Raw genomic sequence first — 23,809 nt, 5'->3', positions numbered from 1 at the left:
GAATATGTGTCCCCGGTGTGTCAGGGAACTCACCAAGTGTCAGAAAATAGAACCCTCTCTCTTTTCCTCTCTACCCAAAGCTCTAAAAAAGGGGCTGTAACGGATCTGATACAGACTGATCCCGATTTGAATTATTTTCTACGTCACAAAAGGGGTGTTCCGCTTAGTGGTCAATTATCCACCTATTAGGGGAATGAGAGGTTGGGCCACGGCCTGCCATTGCTGCTTGAAAGCGCTGGAGACGCTGTAGTACATATGCCAGGCCTGTAAGTGGCGCTGTAGTCTGCCACAAAAGCAGCAAAGAAGACTTCCCGCGCATGGTTGCCATGGTTGCCCTTCTGTTTATTCTCCGCTGTGGCTCTTTTCTCCCTCCCCGAGGCAAGCGTTTGCGCCTCCTGCTTTAAAACAAATGAATAATGACTCTATATAATCATATGTAAGGGATAATGTGCAGCGACGCGGTCATAATGGGGAAAAGAACACCGACAGGCTGATCAGGAGCCTGACGCCAAGTGGAGGGATCTAGATCGGCATGAAGGACCAAGTCGCTGCACATTATCCCGCTTATTACATGGCCACATTATCTACAAAGTAACGATATGACTCCCAATATTAATGAAATGCTTTTATGGATTTAGAAAATGATTTAAAAATAGTTGTATGTATTGATTTAAATTGACATGCATCCGCTAAGAAAAATAGTCCGTTGTTACTGTTTGAACTAACGTAGCAACGGCAGGAACTGCTTCGATAGTGTTTTTGAGGAGCTTTTTGATTACAGATTTGAAAACATCGTGGCTTGCTTAAAATGTGCACAATTCATTATGTCAAACATTGGAAAGTATCTAGATATCCCTGCCCTAATGCCAAAAGTACTAATGCCAAAAGCACACTGAATATGTGTCGCCGTTTGATGTCTATGTCTGGACCGCTGCGTAAAAAGGAAGGTTTCTGCCCCATTAGTTCTCTTCTCACTTCTATAAGAATAAAACACGGAGGACGGAGATCTCTTTTTCTCCCCCTCTTCTGACAGCCCAGCAGCTGATCTCAAAGCACGCTCCCCTCTCCTGCAGGGGGGCGTGGTCAGCTGCAGCTCACAGAATCAGCCCCCTGTAAAAACAGCGCTGAAAAGAGCAAATAGAGCGAAATGAGGCATGGCTAAAATGCAGGATCTGTTTGGTATTTTGAAAAAAAAACTATATTTATATACTTTATATGTATGGCCCTACAATATATTGTTCAAATATAGCATGATATGTCCCCTTTAACATTAGAAATGTATTAGTCTGGCCAATCCAAGACTTCCATGCTGAAGGGCCAATGGATCTATGGTGTCTATAGTTGTGTTAATTACTTATTGTAAATATTTGAACATTCTTCTGTGTCACATGTTCATTATTAAGTTGATGTATAACTGTATAGTATCTTAATTATTTAAAATATAAGGTGACTAAAAATGGCAACCATATATTCAGTTTTGGCAACCAAAAGCTGATGCCTGGTAACCACTTTTAAAAGATAGTGTTGAGCCCTGTGGATACAACGTTAACTTGATATTGTATAAATTGTATACAATATGTTGTTATATATATTTTATGCATTATCACAGATGTTCCGTAATTGAAATCTATGGTCAAAATGATCTATAAACTCTGAATAACAATGAGGTATTTATATGATTTAAAGCCATGCACAAAGGAGACATGGAATGGTGGACCAGTTTAGCCTGAAGTGCATATGTTTAAAAGCCACTGTGTAATGCAACAGAATACAGAACAAGTTCAGGCTTCTGCTTCTGGCACATGTTCTGAAGGGCTCCTTGAAATACCTATTTATAATGGTTTGGAGTGAGCTTACGGTACGCCCACACAGCAGCTTTTCAAAAATCTTGAAAATCTTGGAGCTGGGCGTGTCTGACAGCTTGGGGATTTTTTGCGAGCAATGCGACCAACAACCAATCACATGAATCTCCCGCCCTCGACATACAAAGCAAAAAACCCCGGGGGTTTTATGCGAGCAATATATATATATATATAAACTCCCCAAACAGGCGAAAACCTACCAGTTTCACCCACTGTCTCTGCCACCTCCCTCCATGCCTGGTTCCTCCGTTTTGTATCCCGTTAATAGTTCTGGTCGTAAAGAACCGGGTGATTTGCTACCGTAATTTCTCGTTTGGAATATGAGGAAGTGAACTGCGGTCTGGTTCTCCCTGCTTACACGCAGTTTGATTGGCTAGCGCTTCTACTGTCAGATTTGCATAAACGTGTTTGATTGGCTGGCGCTTCCAGCTCAGCTTCAAAGTTGAACATTGCTCAACTTTGGAATCCTGGAAATCCTGGACATCCTGGAAATCTTCGCTCCCACACAATGCAGTTCGTCAAAAAGCGAGGCAAAGTGACGTCATCCCCATTCAAAGTCAATGGGCAGAGAAGCGGTGGAAGATTCTTCTGAAGCTGCTGTGTGGACGTACCGTTACAGGCTGAGTTCAAAAGTTGTCTGACAAGAGAGAAACAGGAGCATCACCATAAAGGGCAAGAGGAGTACATGTAGACAGGAATATCTATAGGTAATGTGCTGCATTGTGGCGGTGAAAAAGCTTTCTACATTCCTGCCGAGTGCTAAATTAAACCTTGATTGAAGAATGAGTCAGCCTTTAAGTTCCGTCAATGAGTCATGGTATGACGTCTGTGGAAAAGTGCAGTTATTACCATTAAACACTGGCTTAGGTAGGCTGCCAAGAGCCATGTACACTACTCTACATATGAAAAGTTGCAGAATGCCAAAGTCATTGCTCAGTAGATGACAACATGGCTAAATGTCATTTATTTACTTTGTTGTCCAACAATTGCTTTATTGAATAACTGTCTTAACACCATTGTATTTTGATTTATTTGTGTTGTGCCAAAAACTAAAACCAAAAAAAGATGTCATGCTAACAAAATGCTTTGCTTGTTTTTAAGAACTAAACTAATGTATTTTTTAACAAAAGTGCTTGTCAATGTTTAGTTGACTGCATCATATTGTTGTATACTTCATTATCTTAATCCTAATTATTTGCATCTTAAAATGTACTTGGTTTCTCTGGAACAAAATGTGTGCACAATATTGCAAAAATGCAAAAAATACACTGTACAAACTGATGCATGGAGCACTTTGTGACTGTTCATATTCTAACGCCCACTCTCTCTCTTCTCTGTCTCTTGTTCTCTAGGATCACGTTTTGCCACCTTCCCTTTCAGAGTAAATGGCTGTACGTGGGGACAGAGCGCGGAAACACACACATCGTCAACATCGAGTCCTTCATTCTGTCTGGATACGTCATCATGTGGAACAAGGCAATAGAACTGTGAGTTTCCCACGCTCCCGATACTGGAGTTCACAGAAATAATGCTAACTGTTAGCGGTAAAAGTGTAAGTTTAATTGAGATCATCATGATGGTCATACATTCAAATGAGTCGCTTTTCGGCGCCTTCCGCTTTTTTAACGCTGATTTGGGTGACTTGTGTAATTCGTGGAGAACCGAAGAGCTTTCGTTTTGGGGGGGGTTTCTGGTGCGCCCAGGTATATTTTTGTATCCGTCCGCGAGCACAACGCCATCTACGATCGATTAACTAGTGGACAGTGATCCCTCACTCTACGCCTCCTGTACCTGTTCGCTAACAAGCGACCAACAGAAAGGGAGACCTTACGAGAAACAGAGGAGTCAAATGTTGTTGCACATCAGTAATGCGTACAAATGTGGCGCAATTCTGCGCTCGCTCTCCGCAGTAACCCCGCTGCGAGGCTTCTGCGAACTAACAGAACTAACAGTTCACGAGCGTGCTTCTATGTAAACAAATATTTCCATCTATTTAATATAGTTGTAAAAAATAAGTTAAGAAATCATTCCAATGTGTACTATAGGTAATAAAATTAAAACAACTGTTTAAAAGGGGAGTGATTAGTAAAAATATGCATAAATAACAAGAAAGAATGCAGACTAGGTAAGATAAAGATAGGAGAGAGGACTTTATCAAATATTTGTTATTGATTGTGAGCATATTCTAATGGTTTTTTGATTATTGAAATGTATACAGTTCTGTTTCATATGAGTGTTGAGAGCTGTATCCCAATTTTGCCCTCAAAGTGCACCAGATTGATGCATTTAACTTCAAGTTAAAGAAAATAATCTTCCCGGGGATGCATGCCCCCGGACCCCCCTAGACGATGTGAGGTCCACCCACAGATAAAACAGGTTCACATGGATAGAATACTAGATACGTTTGCACACTCATTATATACACCACACATTTTTCTTTGATTTGTTTACACCATAGTCCCTAATATATTTGTAGAAAGGCAGGAAATGGAATTAAATCGAGAAAATGTTTCATTGCGGAGGACCCCCTGTTTCGTGTACCCCCCACTTATTAAACCAAAGTTATACCCTTGATAATATCTACCTGTAAATAATAATAAAAATCCTTGATTTATAAGTTAACATCTCTGTCTCCTATTGATCTGATTATACTATAAAGAATAACCAGTTAATTTAAGCATTATAGCACAGGCCTTTGTCAGATGGTATATTATGCTGTTTTTTTTCTGCTTTGAATACTTCTCTCTTTTTTCACCATACGTGTGTTTGCATAACCTGGATGCTGGTCAGGCAGTGTGAATGGCAACAAGGCAGGCAGTCCGCAGCTAGTTTAATTAAGATGCTTGCTGGCTTTACTTCTACCTGAATGCAAATGTAATACAAAATGAAGTTTTAAGAAAACATCTGTCGACTACAAAGTCCCTTAGAAACAAGGTGGAAAAAACTAATTATCGAGTATGAGCAATATAAACTTTTCCCATCTTGCCTCTCAGGCCGGTCTTGGTCAACAGGGGTTACACAACCTAATTTATTTTCAGGAGTTTCACATGTCTCAAGAGCTGTGATCTCTTTGAAGGCTAAACTCAAAAGTATTTCATGCTTCATAACTAAAATGGAACAAATAGTTGAAAAATGGAGGGTTTGCAAAAACATCTCAACCCTTTGATGTTTGTTCAGCAGGTTTTAATCAGCTAATCAGGCTTGGTTTCAAAATGTGCCTTTCTTTTTAGCAAAACAACAGGTGAGTTATTTTGAAATTAACAGTGATTTTTAAATTGATTATGTGCTTCTTTCGTAAAAAGATGTTCAAATCACGGATTTAAAATTTTTTTAGCTGTAGTTTTGTGAAAGTGGCTTGAATGACTTGCCTGATTCCCTTTCTCCACTTCAAATGACCTACAAACAAACAGACACACACAAATTGCAGTGTTTCCAAAATCACTGGATTGCCTTTTCAATTGTGTGCTGGTAATGTTAAGGTTGGCCCATTTCTCAAGTGTATTCATTGCTCAGCCACTTTTAAGTTCAAACTGACTATTTGCAATTGAACTTTTCTCAATCGTTCTGAGCATCGTAACTAGATGCTGTTGCTATAGCAATCTGAACCATGTACCATCTGTCATTTGAACTTCCATCAGGAAAGCCAGACAAAGCTGTGGTCATTGTGAATATTTATTTGATATTTCACATAGTATGCATAGTAAGAATACAAAACAAACACAGCTTAATCAATCAATCTACTTTTACTTTAGATCTGTAAAAACACATTAAAAGCAATTCTAAGAGGCTAAATGAAAGCATTTTATTGTGTCATAAACCATATTTGAAAACCAAAACAGTCTACTCCAAAACATTTATTCGACAACTTTAGCCATTTGTTACTAACAGATTTGGATTATTTGCTAATACACAACGTAAATCAACCAATAAATACACTTTGAGATATTGTTGTAGTTTAAAACATCCAGCAGCCTATAATGTTATTCAAATTCAGAACAACTCTGAGAAGTATGAGTTTAACAATCTGTGGGGTGATTTTATGGAATGGTTTGGAGCAGGAGTTAAAACAAAGCACAAGCATTTCAGTTTAAAAGGATGTACAGAAACACTTTTTTGGAAAAATATGAGAATGAAGAAAGGTAATTGAAGATGAGAAATGATTGTATATGTATGTGTAAATGTATGTAGGAATAACTTGCATAATGATTTAAAGGACAATCATTGATCAAGTAAGGGGTGGGAATTAATAAGCATTTGCTTCCTCCTACTCCCTTTCGGACACATATGATTTATTATTATTATTAATATGAAGACATTTTTAGTTTTTTTTTGAATATACAAATTATTACCATGAATGTGGATAAATACTGTATTATAACAATACGGTATTCTGTTTTTCACATTTGTTATTTGTTATTTTTTAATCTGTTCGAAATAAAGACTGAAAGAAAAGCTAAAAAAAAAAAAAATTAGCTCCACCTTTATCGGCTTTAAAAGACACATCAATGTATCAAAAATCGAAGTGAAGTAGTTAAGTATTTATAACTCGTAATTGGGCCATAATGGGTACTTCCAGTTTTTTTACTTGTGTACATTTTGATGCTAATACTTGTCATCACAAGGTGTTTTAACATCACCATTTAGTATTGCTACTTGTACTTAAGTAAAAGCTCCAGGTACTTCTAAATATGGCATGAAACATTATAAATGTTTTCCTCATTTTGATGTCATATTACAGTCAACAGAAGCATTATTGTTTTAAGACGGTCACAAGTGTTGTCTGTGCAGCTGACATATGCCACAGATTGACATCTCCATGCGCCATAAAGACAAATAGTGCTCAGTGGCATTGTATCCCTGTTGTGTCTTATTGGTTGGACCCACCTACGCTTCCTTTTTCTGGTGTTACCCTGACACGTCCCCTGATGCCGTGTCAGTCACAAGTCACTCTCATACCGAGCCATCCTGTTGCCGTGTGACAGCCCCAACTTCAGTGACCAATCATAACACTGATTAGTGTGGCAACATTCAGTTTGGTTGTTTTCAGTGTGTGTGTGTGTGTGTGTGTGTGTGTGTGTGTGTGTGTGTGTGTGTGTGTGTGTGTGTGTGGGTGTGTGTGTGTGTGTGTGTGTGTGTGTGTGTGTGTGTGTGTGTGTGTGTGTGTGTGTGTGTGTGTGTGTGTGTGTGTGTGTGTGGGAGGGAGGTCTGCCAATCATTGCTAAAGTCTTGGAGGCAGAGCCACTTGTTAGGATTTTAACAGGATTTTTCTTTTGTTGATTTCTCACCACACGTCAACAGAAAGGACTTTCTTCAAAAAAATGTCATGCTAAAAGTATTAGAAAGAAAATCGATGAACACATAATATTTACCGCACATAATTCATAATATAAGAAAGGCTTTCCTACAGTTGTACCTCTGGTTACCCTTAAGTCGTAAAATACTATTACACTTTAATGAAATATAACATTACACTTTTTAGGATCGGAGCCAGGTCACTCTATCATACAGCAAAGGCCAAAAAAAATTATTGGGTGAAGCCATAACTTTAATCCACTTTAAAGAGCGGTGTAACTATCTGTCTAAATGAAATTGACAATGGTTGGTATATCACATTGAAGATTGGTTTCCTGGTAATTCACAGATTTATTCTAAAATCACTTTACTATGCACAATATTTTACTATATGATAACTTAATATGTATTTATAGCATCTTTAACACTTTATGGCACCTTCAGAAACCCCTACTGCCTGCTATGGATAAAAAAGGGTCTCTTTTCACAGAGACAGGTCAGGTTTTGCTTTTCTCTCTATCCCACCGCCTCCACTTACCCATTTTCTGGTGTATGCACATTGTTGTTTTTTCTTTCCCCGTCAGCCTCCTAACTGCAAGAGTTCAAGTATCTATAATCCTATAGAGACACACAGGGAGAAATAATATCTATTATTGTGATGTAATATCATACTATTGTACATTTTATTATGCCACTTTACAATTGTAAAATCATAAAGTGTGTACTTTCAGACACAGACCTGAGAACTTTTATTTCTTCATTTTAATACCTAATAGGAACTATTCAGAAATGTTAGAATACACACAAATATGATACTATACATACTATTACATATCACTTTAATCTTGCCTATAATATAATGGGACAATTGACTAACGTAACTAGCTTGCTGATAAATAAGTTAAGAGGAGTCTGGACTTCCAATTGTTTAAATTAAAAATCAAGTATTATCAATTGTATAAGTTGTATTCATATGACCATACACATGTCCAAAATGGACTTGCCATGACAATATTTAAATACCTTATTTTGGATTCAGCATATTCACATATCAGATAGAGATTGAATGCACACAAAAGCAAATGTAAGAAGAAGGGTAGTTTCCATTCTGATCTGACTAAAGTGGATCCCACATCTCAAAAATAGCTTTCTCTACATTCCATATCGCAGTATATTTAGCTTGAGCATTAACTGTAATATATTCTACATCTTCTTACCGTCAGCACTCTGAGGTGGAGTTCATGAGAAGTTGAACAAGTAGAGAATGAATTGTCTCAACAACACACACAGCGGCTGGGGTTGTGGAGGTATTGTACTAAACATGAATAAGGATGAGGGGGGACTTGTAGTTCTTCCTGCAGGGGAGCATGGGAAAACTCCCACTCTCTACATTGTGTAGAGAGTGCACAATGTCATCTTCAGAAAGTTCATTCCAGAATGAGAAAGGGTTGCAGCCTGGTACACACTCACACACACGCTTCAGTTCATATATCTCTGTGATGAGCATCATTTTGTTTACGCCTGGCATCATGTCAGCCGTAATCAGCATTGACATGTTTGGCTATTTCTGTTGTTCGAATTGTAAAATAAGAAATTAGCTTTCCTCCTGGGCCCTCAATTCTAGAATCAACATGTTTTCTCAAAATGCAAGAAATTCTCGGGAGCCTTTTTGGTAAAAAGAAAAACATTATTTTTTCAAATACACTTAGAAAGGAAAGAATAGCTGCTTGTGTTTTGTCAACAACACAAAGCAACGGTTAAATCACATTAAGAAATACATTGAATGTTATAGTTATGAGAAAGAGTGTAGCCCATCTGTATGCAGAAGCGTTGGACAGAGAAATTAAATTACAACATTCTGGGGGCACCTTTTATATGTTTTTAATTAGGGCATACATTGATACAGATTTAATGAGGTTAAATGTATTTTGGGAATTTTTACATTTCTACTGTTAAATGTAAGATGGTTATATAATAAGATGTATACAAGACTCAACTGTACCCCACAATATTAAGTGGCAAGTGTGAGCTGAATTCTTATTGGTCTCTATAGAGAGTGGCATATTCAGATGTCATGGTCTTCTTTGATTTTGCATATGTGTTAGTATAACTGTGCCTCTAAGTGTGTTCTGGGGACATGCCAGGCCCACCCACACGGAAAGAAAGTATATGAACATATATATTATTAATATATGTCACATATATGTTTGACATATATGAAATTGGACTCCTACATATATGTCTCTGAACATATATATCCATATATGCACATATATGGGTGCAGTGTATTTGCACATATATGCACATATATGCACATATAGGTTTCACATATATGCACATATAGGTTTCACATATATGCACATATAGGTTGCACATATATGCGCATATAAGTTTAGCCTATATGTGCATATATGTTTATTTACACCTATGTTCAAGGTTTATACATAGCCTACCTACATAAAAAAATACAACACACAAAATGTATAAGTCATTAACATACATTTATTGTCAATAAATGTCAATTATTTAGTCTGCTTTTGGCGAGCCCTGAGCTCTGTCAGCTTGTTGTTGATGGCTGTACCCAGCTGGCCCTTCGTTGTGTGTGGCCACTTCTTCATTGTTGCCTCTACAGAGAAAAGAAAAGGACATAATGAGATGACAGTGTAAAAATGCTCCAAGTCTTCTACAGACTCCAAGCATTCCACTCCAAAGTGTGCCAAACCACCTGGTGTAGTGTACACGAGCTCCCCTGTGAGTTTATTGGCAGATAAAGCCCAAAGCCTTTATTAAAACAGATGATCTATTTTATTAGTGATTTGTTTCATATATCATTACTATTATTTTTTGAATTATCTGAAAAGTCAGTGCATTTACCAAATCTGTCTAAGAAGCTGCTAAGTTTACAATTATTAGTTAGAATTAGGTAAAGTTTGGCTTTTCAAAATACTGTTTAAAAAAAAATGACATCACATGAACTTCACTTGTATACACAGAGATCATCAGCACAGGTTGTTTACCAGAAGAGCAATAAGATATGCATTGCAATCAAGAACAGTAATTAAAGACATGATATGGCACAAACACAGTACAAAGGGCATGGTCATTGATTAAGGGTGAAGATGCTGGTTATTTAACACTGCAGAGGAGAACAATTAGTGTCATGGGGTTATTAACGGCTACATATTTTATAACACAGAGGACACCACAGAGGAAGCACGCTAGCCCAGAAAATGGGTTCTATTAGAAGAGAGCTGTGATCAAGAAGTGAGCAATTGAAAATGTAGTGATCACCCTACAGTAGGTGCTAATCCGTGCAGATACCATTAATGGGTGTCCTCCTCACTTACCTGATGCTGATCCTGATACTACCATTGATAGCTAATAAATAGTGAAACAGGGATGGTTAAAGTAGTCAACTTGAGGCATCTCTATTAACTTTTATTTTCCTTTCTAAATTCATTCGTTTTTACTCACCGATTATGGCCGCCTTTTTTCCAGGGCTTCCAGCTGCTCCCCATCACCTCGCTTTGGCTTGCCACCTAAAGTAATATTTCATAATTATTATTTTGCAAATGAAAAGTGGGTAATCCAGCTGATCTGCAGCAGCTAATGTTTACATACTAATGGCCCACACTTTAGGCTAGAGTTGGTTTCAAAAATATCCAATCTATATGTTTTCCCGCCTCCCGCCTTGAGAGCTTATAGATACATTTTTGACTTGTTACTTACTTTGTTGTTATTTCCACCATCACCACCACCATCATCGTCATCACCAGGCTGCTTCGTCTGAGGCTCTGCAGCTGCCACAGTATTTTGAGGCTTTTTACAAGAGAAGCAAGATGAATTAAAGGGGGTTGAAATTATTTTGTAGTTAGCTTTCTATGACATATGATTAATTTGTCCAAGGTTTTTGTCCATTGATTTGATTTCCATTATGATATAATACACATGTGAAAGCAGAGGTTCTTGGCCTGTTGGCAATGAACAATTTGTCACTGATGAGATTAGCCCTGGACAAACACACATTTGTAGACTATTGCCTCCTACAGAGTCACACCATAAATATGCATCCTTAGAACAAGAACAATGTACTCACCTGCAATTGTTTTGAGGTTGCTGCACACTTGTTAGAGAAGGAAGACAGTATGTTATAATCTTTGAACAATTAAAAATACAAACAGCAGGTGAATTGCCCTAAATCAGCCTAACATCATAAAAATCTCCTCCTCTGATTAAGTAACAAGTAAAATAAAGTGATACAAATAAGAGAACATACTCTTCAGCACAGCGAGGCAATGTCCTCCTTCTTTGAGGAATATCTAGTGTGGTGGTTGTACAGAAGGGAAAAAATAAAATCACACCAAAAAATTACAATCATCAGATCACCTAGCTGCAAGAACATTGGATGCTATTTGCATCTAAGTTGTAACACGGTCCATTGACAGCACATTGACAAAACAGAAAAGTCCTATCCATTGTATTAAACCAATATTGCACTACTTACGCTTTATTATGAGGTCTTTCAAATGATCATTTTCAATTTTCAGGGCCAAGTTTGCATCCCTCAACTATGCTGTCAAAGTCTATGAAGCTGTCTAAGAATCTATGAAAATGTTTAATTTACAACACAATTTTATACAATATGTAGTGGGTGTCCTGCTTCTTCTCTCTCTCGGCCAAGGGGTCCTTGGTCTGAAAACGTTTGCCTGGTTAACAGGCTTTTGTTAATTTAATTAGTTACTAAAGCTAAATAAATATGGATAGCGTGTGCATACTTGCAACCTTGATGATCCTGGCTTGATACACCGGCCACTGTCTCCCTTGCGTCCATGGCATCATTCCACCAAAAACTCCTCAGGAGTTTTTTTGTCGCCATTCAAGTAATTCTCTTCATGAAAATCTCAAACACAGTCAATCGGCAGAATGCTCCTAATTCCCTTGTCACTACCTTCTGTCCACTCCACCAGGGCAAACGTGCACATGGTGACATTAATGTAATTTGTATGTTTGTTCTGTCTGTTGTGTTTTCCTGTATCCACGAGCGGTTGGAATAAACAGGGGATGACGTCATGAATGCGCGCTCGTTGTGAGTGGCGCTTTTCTATGACGTCACATTCTGCAGCGAATGTCTCTATTATTCTCTAATAATATAAAAAACGTAAACAATTAAAGGTAACATTTAGTGAAAACTGTGGTTCAGATAATGTGTTTTATAGGGCTGTCAGTCGATTAAAATATTAATCGCGATTAATCGCAAATTAATTGCACATTTTTTATCTGTTCTAAATGTACCTTAGAGGGATATTTTTCAAGTTTTAATACTCTTATCAACATATGAGTGGACAAATATGCTTTATGCTAATGTTTATTATCATTTGAACAATGACAAATATTCTCATGAATATTAAACACAACAACCTCTGAACATTACAAATATTCGCCTCAATTCAACCTGAAACTGAGGTTACGTACTGTAACCCAACTTCTATGAGTATAGGCGCAGCCCTCTAAGGCTATCGCTATTGGGTAATCCCACTGCACGTGTGCAGCACTGACAGACTTAATCCACGCCCACCTGGGCCCCACCTCCGGCCTCACTTTCGTATAAATAGGAAGAAGGCCCGTCCAACTGCTCCCACACAAACAGCTTTTCTTCAGCTATTCGCGGAGCCAGTGGGGCCCGAACCTTAGAGGGCTGCGCCTATACTCATAGAAGCTGGGTTACAGTACGTGACCTCAGTTCTATTTCGTATGAGGCTTCTCCCTCTAAGGCTATCGCTATTGGGTTAAGGGCGAAGCAGGATGTAGTCCACGCCCCACTGGTCCGTCCGTAACCAGAAGCACAAAAACCCATCTACTCAATTAATAACCCATGCGAAAAAGAAAGGAGCATCACAGTCCCTGGAAATATAGCATTATTCCAAATGAATATTCTCTTTAAGGAATGAGGTGAATACCCGTCGTTTAAAAAAAGTAGAGATAAACAAATCCCATTTGTTAAACCTATAAAAGAGGGGCAAAAGGGGCAGTTCTCTGAATGCCGATAGGCAGGAGAGAGGGCACGCCGTTAGTCCCTGACATTACTCAATCTGACAGAACAGCAGTACTGAGTGTGTCAGAGAGGAATGGGAGACATCCCTCAATAAAATGAATAAAAGAACAGGGGAAGACCAAGATGCAGCATTGCAAATGTCTTCCACTGTCATTCCTCCATGCAACGCCATAGAGGTGTGAAATTCCTCTGGTGCTGTGCGCTTTGATGTTTTCTGGGGATCCACCCCCAGAGTAGACATACGCCTGTGGACACAGCCTCACACAGCCAGTGTGACAGCCGCTGTGCAGACAGAGGCTGCCCTATTGAGTGCTCTCTGTAATGCACAAACAGGCGCTGAGACTTGCGCAACGTGGCTGTGCGTGCAATATAACATGACAGCGCACGCACGGGACAGAGGAGATGAGATGTGGCTTCTTCCTCTGATGTGTGAGGAGGAGGGAAGAAACCATCCAAAGTGATTCCCTCTCGATCTAAAGAGCTTGTGATCACCTTTGGCATAAAAGCCGGGTTAGGGTGCAAACAGCTGAGCTGCCATCTCCTTGGATCCGGAGACATGACGGAGCCACAGAGAGAGCAGACATATCACTCACCCTTTTTAGCTGATGTCAGAGCCAAGAGCAGAGCTACTTTGGCTGACAACAACTTCAGGGGAACCTGATCTAAAGGTTCAAATGGAGCTTTACTCAGTGCGCGTAACACTAAGCCAAAACCCCCATTGAGGCGCCAAGCGCGTGACAATGTCTGAGTCTCTGGCTCCCCGTAGAAAACGTGTTGTCAGAGGGTGACTACAACACCGTGCTGACACCAAACCCACGTGGCAAGATGAAATTGCAGCAGCATATTGTTTTTACCGTGCTATAAGCCAATTCCTGTCCAGCAACAGCTGGAGGAATGACAGCACGAAGCAGGGGGCTAACGGGGGTCCAGGCTTCTCCCTACACATCACACGGAGCGCTGTCCATTTGGCTGTGGTAGGATGTGTGTTCAGCAGCTGCGCTGATCGAACACCTCCCTGGCGATTTATCTAGGCCGTCGCTGCTGTGTTGTCTGTTTGAATCAATATATGTTGATTGTACAGCAACGGGGACGAAGTGCTGGAGCACTTTCCATACGGAGAGTAACTCCAGCACGTTTATATGGAGAGACATGTGACCCGGCCACTGTCCCCCCACTGCCTGCGACATGCACGTTCCTCAGCCTGCGAGAGATGCGTCTGTGAACACTGTGGTGTGTGACGTCACTCTGCTCAGGGGCACCCCCACTGATGTGGAGATTTTTCCAGTGGGTCAAATCCAAAACCACGGAAGGAGGAATGTACACCATGCGTCTCCTCTGACGCACGGGGGTCGATGCACAGGCGAATAAACCACCTGGAGTCTCCTCACTATGAAGGAGACCCAGGGGGATCACCACGTGACCAGCTGATATCCTGCCTAACAGCTGCATCACGGAGAGGGGTGTCACCGCCCCGCGGGGTGTGACGCGCCGGAGGAGAGCTGTCACTTTCTCCCCTCTCCGCTGTGAGAGTCGCGCTCTCATGCGGGCTGAGTTCAATTCCACTCCCAGTTAAAAAGATAACCTGGGAGGGACGAGGACAGCTCTTCTTCCAGTTGATAATGAAACCCAGGTTGACAGATGAGATACGAGCTGTATCGTCTGTAAGCCGCTTCTTCCCTGGAGCGAGCCAGCCACAGCCGGTCGTCCAGGTAAAATAACACTCATCCCCATTCTGAGTAGCTGCTCCCACCGGCTCCTCCCACTTTGAAAAAAGTGCGTGGAGCCAGGAATGAGAAACACAGGAAATTCTGTGTTTCGGGATGATGGTTACGTGGAGGACTGCATCCTTCAGGACTATGGATGTGCACCTCCCTGGTGAACACACTCCAGCACCTGTTTGATCGTCAGCATGGGAAAAGGCCATTCCCTTGTTGGACACTGACAGATCGAGGATGGGTCTCATTCCCCCCCACCCCCGTCTCCTTCGGGACCAGAATATACCGGAGAGTAAAAAACCCCTGATTTTTCTTCACCATGAGGAACCCTGGAAAAAAGCTTCCTTTTAACAAAAGTTCCTGCCGCTCTGCACGGAGCGTGAGACACTGTTCCCGGGATGACGGGGTTCCCTGTATCCCGAAGAACTGCGGGGGGGAGAGGCGAACTGCAGAGACTACTCTCTGCCCATCCGCCTGCTCATCCATCTGTCCATCAGACACACGCGCCGCCACCCTGAGTACCATCCAGTACTCTGATAGCGCCAGGTGTACATTCTCTGGATGTGCTGTGGTTGGTGGCAAACCACGCCAGAGCCCTCCACACGCTGCATTTCACACAGGCTCTCATTATGTCGCCGTTTAGGAGAAGACTCGTAAACTGCGCGTTCACGCTCAATATCCCTAAGGGATGAGCGGAGGTGTGTGCAGTGCTGTCCACCCGAGGTGTAATAATGGCCCTCCGTGGGCTTATTACGACCGTGGGTAGGAGGTACGTCTGAGACAGAGGAAAAATCTGTGCTGCCTAAACCCAAAAAGTTTAAAGGTAGACGGATTGAATAGTAAGCCCTGCTGTTTTATTAACCGATACGTTAAAAAACCCAGTCGGCTTAGGCAGCGAGCCATGCTGCCAAGTAACCAATAGGCTATTGGCAGCCGGCTTAACCGGGGAGCCTTGCTGCATATTATATTCCATCTGTCCATTGAACACACGCGCCGCCACTCAGCGCGCCAACCTGCTCTGGATGTGCTGTGGTTGTCATGGTGACGAGCCACGCCAGAGCCCTCCAGACGCTGCACTTCACACAGGCTCTCATTATCTCCACTGTAACACATTTTCCTGTCAAACAACAGTAAAGCGCCGGCAGTCTCTTCACAGACGCCTGCACTTCACTGCAATACCACAGTACTCATACTGTGAAATGATTTTACAGCCTTTCTCATTAACAGTAAAATACCGGCAGCAGAGACGCCAGCAATACACTGAAATTATACAGTATTCATGCTGTTGAACAATTTCAGCTTATTACTGTAAAAAATTAAATAATTCACAGAAACATTCTGGTTAGGGGGCTGCCAGTAGATTAGTGCCGAAAACCGGCTGAAAAATAAAAGTAATTGCTTACAGTGTTAAACTGGACACCGAGGTGCGTTCACGCTCAACACCACTAAGGGATGAGCGGAGCTGTGTGCAGTGCTGTCCTCACTGTAATAATGGCACTCGTGGGCTCATTACCGTGTGTAGGAGGTAGGTTTGGGACAGAGGAGAAAAACTGAGCTGCCTAAAAACCAATAGGTTTTAAAGACTATTATGCAGCGAGCCATGCTGCCTATAACCGACAGGTTAGGGGCAGCCGGCTTACCCGGTGGGCCTTGCTGCTTATTATTATTATTCATCTGTCCATTGAACACACGCGTCGCCATTCTGAGTAATATTCTGAGAGCGCGCAACATGCTCTGGATGTGCTGTGGTCGTCATGGTGACGAGCCACGTCAGAGCCCTCGCCGCCGTTGCCCATGAAGCAACCCAAGAGGGGCACGGACCGAAAAGCTGCGAGGGGGCCTCCACACGTTGCATCTCACACCAGCTCTCATCCTGTCTCTGTTTAGTAGAAGGCTCGTAAACTGGACATTGAGACGCGTTCACGCTCAAACCTGCTGAGGAATGAGCGGAGGTGTGTGCAGTGCTATTCACACAGTGCGTAATAACAGCCCTGGGCTCATTACGACCGTGTGTAGTAGGCACATCTGGGACAGAGGAAAAAAAAACGTGCTGCCTGCTAACGGACAGGTTAGGAGCATCAGGTTTAAACGTCAAGCTCTGCTGTCTAATAACCGCCTGGTTAAATACAGCTGGCTTGCGCCACGAGCCCTGCTGCCTGCTGACTGACAGGTTACAGCCGGCTCTTGCACCTCCACACGCTGTATTGCACAGCGGCTCTCATCATGTCGCCGTTTAGGAGAAGGCTCGTAAACCGGACATTGAGGCGTGTTCACGCTCAAACCCGCTTGAGGAATGAACGGTGTGTGGAGGCATTTCTGTGACCTAGGAGACAAGCCCGTGCTGTCTAATCAACCGCCAGGTTTTAAAGATAGCCGGTTTGTGCCGCGAGCCCTGTTGCTTAATAACCGACAGGCTATGAGGCAACCGCTTATGTCATCCGGAGGAGAGCTCTCCTGAACCGGGGGAACGGGGAGATCTCATTAGGCGGCTGCCTTTCCGATGATTTCCGGGAGTTCCTGGAGAATACCGCCTATACGGCAGAGCCTATATGGCGGATAGTGTCAATCCGGCAGCCGAAACTATAGGCTCGGCTGCCGGGCTGACACCGGGCCCCACCCTGTCTCCCGCGTCCGGAGGAGAGGCCGGGGGAACCACATAGTGATCCGTGAATGGGGGGGAAGGAGTCGCCTGACTGCTGCCCGCCACTCGGATCCAATAATCAAGGGCTTGGCCAATCATCCCCGGCCGCAGCCGCGAGAGCGTTCGCTCTCCGCTGTCTGTGGGCCAGAGGGAGACGGACACAATGAGTGCACGACACCTGGGGATTGAGAGACGCGTTTGCGTGCTCCAATCCCCGGCAGGACTCACCTGTATCGTCTGTGTAAAGCCGCTTCCTCCCTGGAGCGAGCCAGCCACAGCCGGTCGTAATTCATATGTCGGCTAACCCCGAGCCCCGCCCTGTCTCCCCCGTCCGGAGGAATGTTTGCTTTCTAGTAAACATCTCTGAAAAGAGCTTGTGCCTGTACAGTGCTTCTGCAACGGAGTGCTGAAGAAAAATGGGAGCAGTTGGACGGGCCTTCTTCCTATTTATACGGAAGTGGGGCGGAGGTGGGGCCCACGTCATAGGTGGGCGTGGATTAAGTCTGTCAGTGGGATTACCCAATAGCGATAGCTTTAGCGGGCGAAGCCTCATACGAAATAGAACCTCTCTCATACAATACAAATGGTGTGTGTGTGTGTGTGTGTGTGTGTGTGTGTGTGTGTGTGTGTGTGTGTGTGTGTGTGTGTGTGTGTGTGTGTGTGTGTGTGTGTGTGTGTGTGTGTGTGTGTGTGTGTGTGTGTGTGCGCGCGCGTGTGCGTGTGCGTGTGCATGTGGGATCGTTGGAGCTATGTGCAACTCAAGGCATATGCTCGAACGGGAGCTGCCTGGACGCTGCAATCATGTTGCGCGCACTATCTGTGCTGAGTGTGCTGACTTTTCGTACATGTCCCACTGTCTGGCTTCCTGCATAGTGCTCGGCGCAGTTGTCGGCGAAATGTCGCTCCTCTGTTTTAATTTAAACAGCTCCTTATATCCGTTAGCGCAGCTAGCTAGCACCAGATGCTAACAACAACAATACACGTAAGGTCTCTCTCTCGCTCGCTCGGGCCACACATACACACACCGTCCCGATCCTCCAGATGGCCAGTCGGTGCCTGCCGGTGAGCGTGGAAGTGTGGTCTGCCGCAAGCAGGCAGCAGGAGCGGGGCTGTCAGCATCAGCTTGTAGATGGTATTTTAAACTCGATGCGCTCTGAAACTACGCGGCGGCCGAGAAAAAAATATATGTATGCGTTAATCACGTTAAAATAATTAGTGGGGTTATAAAAACGCGTTATAAAAACGCGTTATAAAAACGCGTTATTAACGCGTTAACTTTTTAACAATAATGTACAATTATCAAATATTTAATAATTTACTAATCTTAAACTGATCAGCTGACGTCGAGCGGATATAAACATCCGGTTCCGGTCCTGGGTGAAATAACTAAACTAAAAATGTTGCTTCATACAATAAAACATACCGTAATCAAACAATATTGTCTTTATACATTGAATTGTCTTGGGCAATCCGCAAACCTCAATCTGCATTGAATGGAAATAAGTACAATGATTAATTCATGTAGTTATATAGAACTTTGGAATAATATGCACATTACCACATTACCTTGCAAAGACCTATATGTAGGCATTCTGTATGACATATATGCAAAAAGACAGATATATGAGCTATATATGAGGCATTATGTAGGAGATATATGCAAATATATGAACCTGACTTGGCATATATGTGGAAATATATGAGTTATATATGACACATATATCTCTTATTAATCCACATATATGCACATAATGAACATATATGAACCTGAATATGACATATATGCAACATATATTCTGCATATATTTGCCATATATTGGCATATATGTTCATATACTTTCTTTCCGTGTGGGCAGTCTGGGATGATAATCATGTTAGTGTTTAGTCTGGTTTCAGAAAAAAAAAAGTATTTTGAATAAGTCTGTTTTCATAGCATCTCTACTGGAAAATAAAAATGCAAGCAGTCAGTGACATCCAATCTTAACCCAATCATGCTAGATGTATTGTTCTGCCATAGGCAATGTTGGGTGTTTTCTGGAAATCAGCCCCTGTTTTAGAGGCTCTATAGAGCCTCTAAAACAGGGGCATCTTAGCTATGAGGCTCTATAGAACAAAAAGCCTGACATAGCTGAGATGCCAAAAATGTTATTTAATTTTCTCTTCGTCTTTTCAGAAACAATGTCTTGTAAGCCAGACGTGCTGCCAACCCTTACAATAAATGTTATGATTCATTGAGTCGTCAGAACAGGGAATGAAAGTCTCCCTTAATACATGATATACTCTGTTTTAGATTAGGTCTGTAAAAAGGAGGAAAAATGAAGGAGGAAAACCACATTATAAGATTTAAAGTGATTTAGTGTTGGCTGATGTTCCAAAGAAAAACATGAATCCAACTCTTGCCGTTTCATAATAAACAGCACATATTTTTTTACTACTAGATGTTTGGACTTGCACAGATATTTTATTGGACATTTAATGATAGTTTGGTGCATTCTAAAAGACATCACAGTAAAACAGATGAGTTAAGGTATTTGTGAGTGTGTAAGGCACACACTATACAATTCGAACATTTCATGTCCTTCAGGTCCCTGCGGCCGACATGTTATTTCCTGCCCTGCCTCCCTCCTTTCCATCTGTCGTGCTGATTATTTACTCTTTTCTAACCGTGATGGGTTGCCATGGCTCCGCTGGTCCTGCTTGAGCTCAAGGTGTCTTTGTGTTTAAGATTTCAAACAGCCTTGGGAGTCAATCTCTGGATGACTTCAATAAAAACACATCCCAGGTTTCTCTTTCCCCTGGCATTGAAACTAGCCAACAAGTAGGGGCCTTTACAGTGTTTCTTTGGCCCTATCCTTCAGATGATCTGGTGACATCATCGGCAAACCAGCACAGGGACACTAGGAGTCTAACTATATTGTGTATCTGCTAGTTTGGTAAGTCCATTATATCTCTGAAAAGAGACAGTCAAATCTCATAAAGCTGGCCTAAAACCACAACATCTCACGACGAGCACAACTTTTTCATTTCGCTTGCATATTTTCATGGTGTGAAACTTCCCAATCATCACCTCAAATACTTGGAGACCATACTTGACAGAGACAGAAATCAAATCAAACTAGATAATTAGGGTCTGAGACCTAGGTCGGCGAAGACCCTATTGAAATTGGCGCGACCGATAAACCTGCCAAAAACAGGGTAAACGACCGACAAAAGCACCGAAAATGTTCGTAAATAATGTCGGCTGATAGACCGCGTGAGCCCAGTCACGTGGGCGAAGATCGCATGCAGATGCATGCAGATCGCATAATTGATATCGTAACAATCATCGTAGTCGCTCGCGAAGCGAGCGATAACCAAGCAAAACCCCCTCAAAACAGGGTAAAAAAGGGCCAAAAGCCCATTAGAGGTGTCCCAGTGGGTAGGCCGGACGGCCTACAGTGAGGTGGTCCCATCCACCTCAATGTTAAATCGAACAAGATTGAATATATCTAGGGTGCGGAGACGAACCAAAAAGCCTCTTGGAGGGGTAAAAAATAACGTACAGGAAGTCGGCCATTTTGAATTTGGTGTCGAAAAAACGCGATTTTATCGCGTTTTTTGCCCTATTTCGCGTACCTACGAAATCTATCTCCTCCTAGGGACTTTTATCGTACGCCTCGAAATTCGTCGGGTAGCTTCGCGAGACATGGGAGAGCTTAAGTTATCACGAGAATTTTTATAATCCCTACGGCGTAGCCGTTATCTTCCGCCAAAGTTCGCGTTCGTACGATTTTTGGCGGGCCCTCGCCATGGAACACGATGATGTCATAACTCAAACTGACATTCTCAGAACGCCACCAAACTTCACATGACGGTTCACACCACAGCCCTGAACAGCTCTAGGTCAAATCTGATGTTACTTAATTTGGCGTTACCATGGCAACGGATCCTTCGCCATAAACAACGGTGTCGCTGTAAATCCAATGGACACGGTCCCATCGTCCCCCAATCTTCACTTTTATATCACTGGTCCATGCCTCAACAGCTCCAAGTGAAATCTGAAATCTCAACGTATGCCGTTTCCATCCCTCGCCAAAACATCCGATGTTAGTGTAAGTCAATGGAAAATCGTCCAAACAGCACCACACTTCAGACTATCATTAATGGTCTGGCCCTCAACAGCTCTACGTGAAATCTGAAATCTCAACGTATGCCGTTTCCATGGCAACGCATCCCTCGCCGTCAAACATCATGTTGTCGTAATTACATGGAAAATCATCCAAACACCACCAGACTTCAGACTCTCATCAATGGTCCGGCCCTTAACAGCCCTACGTGAAATCTGAAATCTCAACGTATGCCGTTTCTATGGAAACGCATCCCTCACCGTCAAACATCATGTCGTCGTAATTCAATGGAAAATCATCCAAACACCACCAGACTTCAGACTATCATCAATGGTCCGGCCCTCAACAGCTCTACGTGAAATCGGAAATCTCAATGTATGCCGTTTCCATGGCAACGCATCCCTCGCCGTCAAACATCATGTTGTCGTAATTCAATGGAAAATCGTCCAAACACCACCAGACTTCAGACTATCATCAATGGTCCGGCCCTCAACAGCTCTACGTGACATCGGAAATCTCAATGTATGCCGTTGCCATGTAAACGCATCCCTCGCCGAAAAATCCCATGTTGTTGTAAGTCAATGGAAAATCATCCAAACAGCACCAGACATCAGACTATCATTAATGGTCCGGCCCTCAACAGCTCTACGTGAAATCGGAAATCTCAATGTATGCCGTTTCCATGGCAACGCTTCCCTCGCCATAAACGACGGTGTCGCTGTAAATCCAATGGACACGGTCCCATCGTCCCCCAATCTTCACTTTTATATCACCGGTCCATGCCTCAACAGCTCCAAGTGAAATCTGAAATCTCACTGTATGCCGCTGTATGCCGCTTCCCTCGCCATAAAGCACGGTGTTGTCCTAATTCAATGGAAAAGGTTCCAAACGGCACCAGACTTCATATGATGGCTGATGGTCCATGCCTCAACAGCTCCAAGTGAAATCTGAAATCTCACCATTTGTCGTTTCCATGGAAACGCTTCTCTCGCCATAAAACACGGTGTTGTCCTAATTCAATGGAAAAGGTTCCAAACGGCACCAGACTTCAGATGATGACTAATGGTCCGGCCCTCAGCAGCTCTACGTGAAATCTGAAATCTCAACGTATGCCGTTTCCATGGAAACGCATCCCTCGCCAAAAAATCCCATGTTGTCCTAATTCAATGGAAAATCTTCCAAACAGCACCAGACTTCAGATGATGGCTCCTAGTCCGGCCCTCAACAGCACTATGTCAATTATGGCTAAATATATTGGCCGAGTCCTCGAGACACCTAGACACACACGTCGACGTGCGGACAACAGCCTGCGGAACGTCGAAGACCCGCTCAACGCTGCTTGCAGCTTTAATTGGCATTATGATTGGATCTATAGTACTTGTTTTACGATATTGTTCTAATCAAATTCCAGTCTAGAAAGTTCCTCGTAAGTATTTTATTCTCAGTTGACCAACTTTAAAGTGATGTGATATGTTTCAAGTACACCATTTAAACAAGTGTGATCAGTACATACATGTTTTTTAAAGTATTATATTTGCACAATATCCAGTGAGTGTATGTTATACTACTATACCTACAGTATTATGTATAAGCAGAACCACTCCCCATCTTTAAATAATATATATGAGAGTTTTCTTCCGCTATATAGCCTCAGGGAATCACATAATATATTTCTGTTCCATTGCAAGCAGAGCCGAACACCGTTTATCAGTGTTTTCATTCATATTTAATTCTGAAAATCTTCTCCTTTCTTTTTGAGCCTTTCAAAGATAGCCTTGTCAGCTGTAAGCCAAACTTGATCAGGAGTCATAAGTCAGTCATTCACTTTCACAGTGTGAAGGCCTGTCTTCAACAGAAGGAAACGGCCTTCCAAACACACAAGCAAGCCTTTGCCATTAGTCCCATCCTTCTTTATCCCAAATTCAATATCTTCTGTGAACGTTTCCTCTCAAGCACCTTAATAACTTCCTTGTATACTCAAAAACTCAAAATGAAGCCCGCATCATCCATGGAACAGTGCGTCTGCTTGGGTGTGTTGTGGGTTTGTTTGAGTACAATAAAAGGTCTTGGGTTAAAAGTGCACATGCATGTTAAATCAGAAATGTTATTCCGGCTTAGTGCATTATTTGCTCTGGCTGGCT

General features: G+C 42.3%; 1 protein-coding gene and 1 long non-coding RNA gene across 8 annotated transcripts in view; one reads left to right on the top strand and one right to left on the bottom strand.

Annotated features, from left to right (window-relative positions):
• The window catches only part of stxbp5l (syntaxin binding protein 5L), a 214,687-nt gene that overhangs the window by 139,970 nt on the left and 50,908 nt on the right, over positions 1 to 23,809 (top strand). For all 7 annotated transcript variants that reach the window (XM_034110236.2, XM_034110234.2, XM_071207092.1 and 4 more), the window contains exon 5: positions 3,215 to 3,349. In XM_034110236.2, the coding sequence (XP_033966127.1) occupies positions 3,215 to 3,349 (135 nt within the window). The remainder of the gene's footprint in view (positions 1 to 3,214; positions 3,350 to 23,809) is intronic.
• LOC117466783 (uncharacterized) lies at positions 9,637 to 10,693 on the bottom strand. Its single transcript, XR_004554306.1, has 2 exons — positions 10,629 to 10,693; positions 9,637 to 9,780 (listed from the first exon to the last, which is right to left on the bottom strand). It is a non-coding gene; the product is annotated as an uncharacterized lncRNA (long non-coding RNA).

Source organism: Pseudochaenichthys georgianus, chromosome 21 (genome assembly GCF_902827115.2).
Source record: "Pseudochaenichthys georgianus chromosome 21, fPseGeo1.2, whole genome shotgun sequence".
Classification (NCBI taxonomy): Eukaryota; Metazoa; Chordata; class Actinopteri; order Perciformes; family Channichthyidae; genus Pseudochaenichthys; species Pseudochaenichthys georgianus.
The sequence above is the reverse complement of the archived record's forward strand: the minus strand, read 5'-3'. Positions and strand labels throughout refer to the sequence as shown.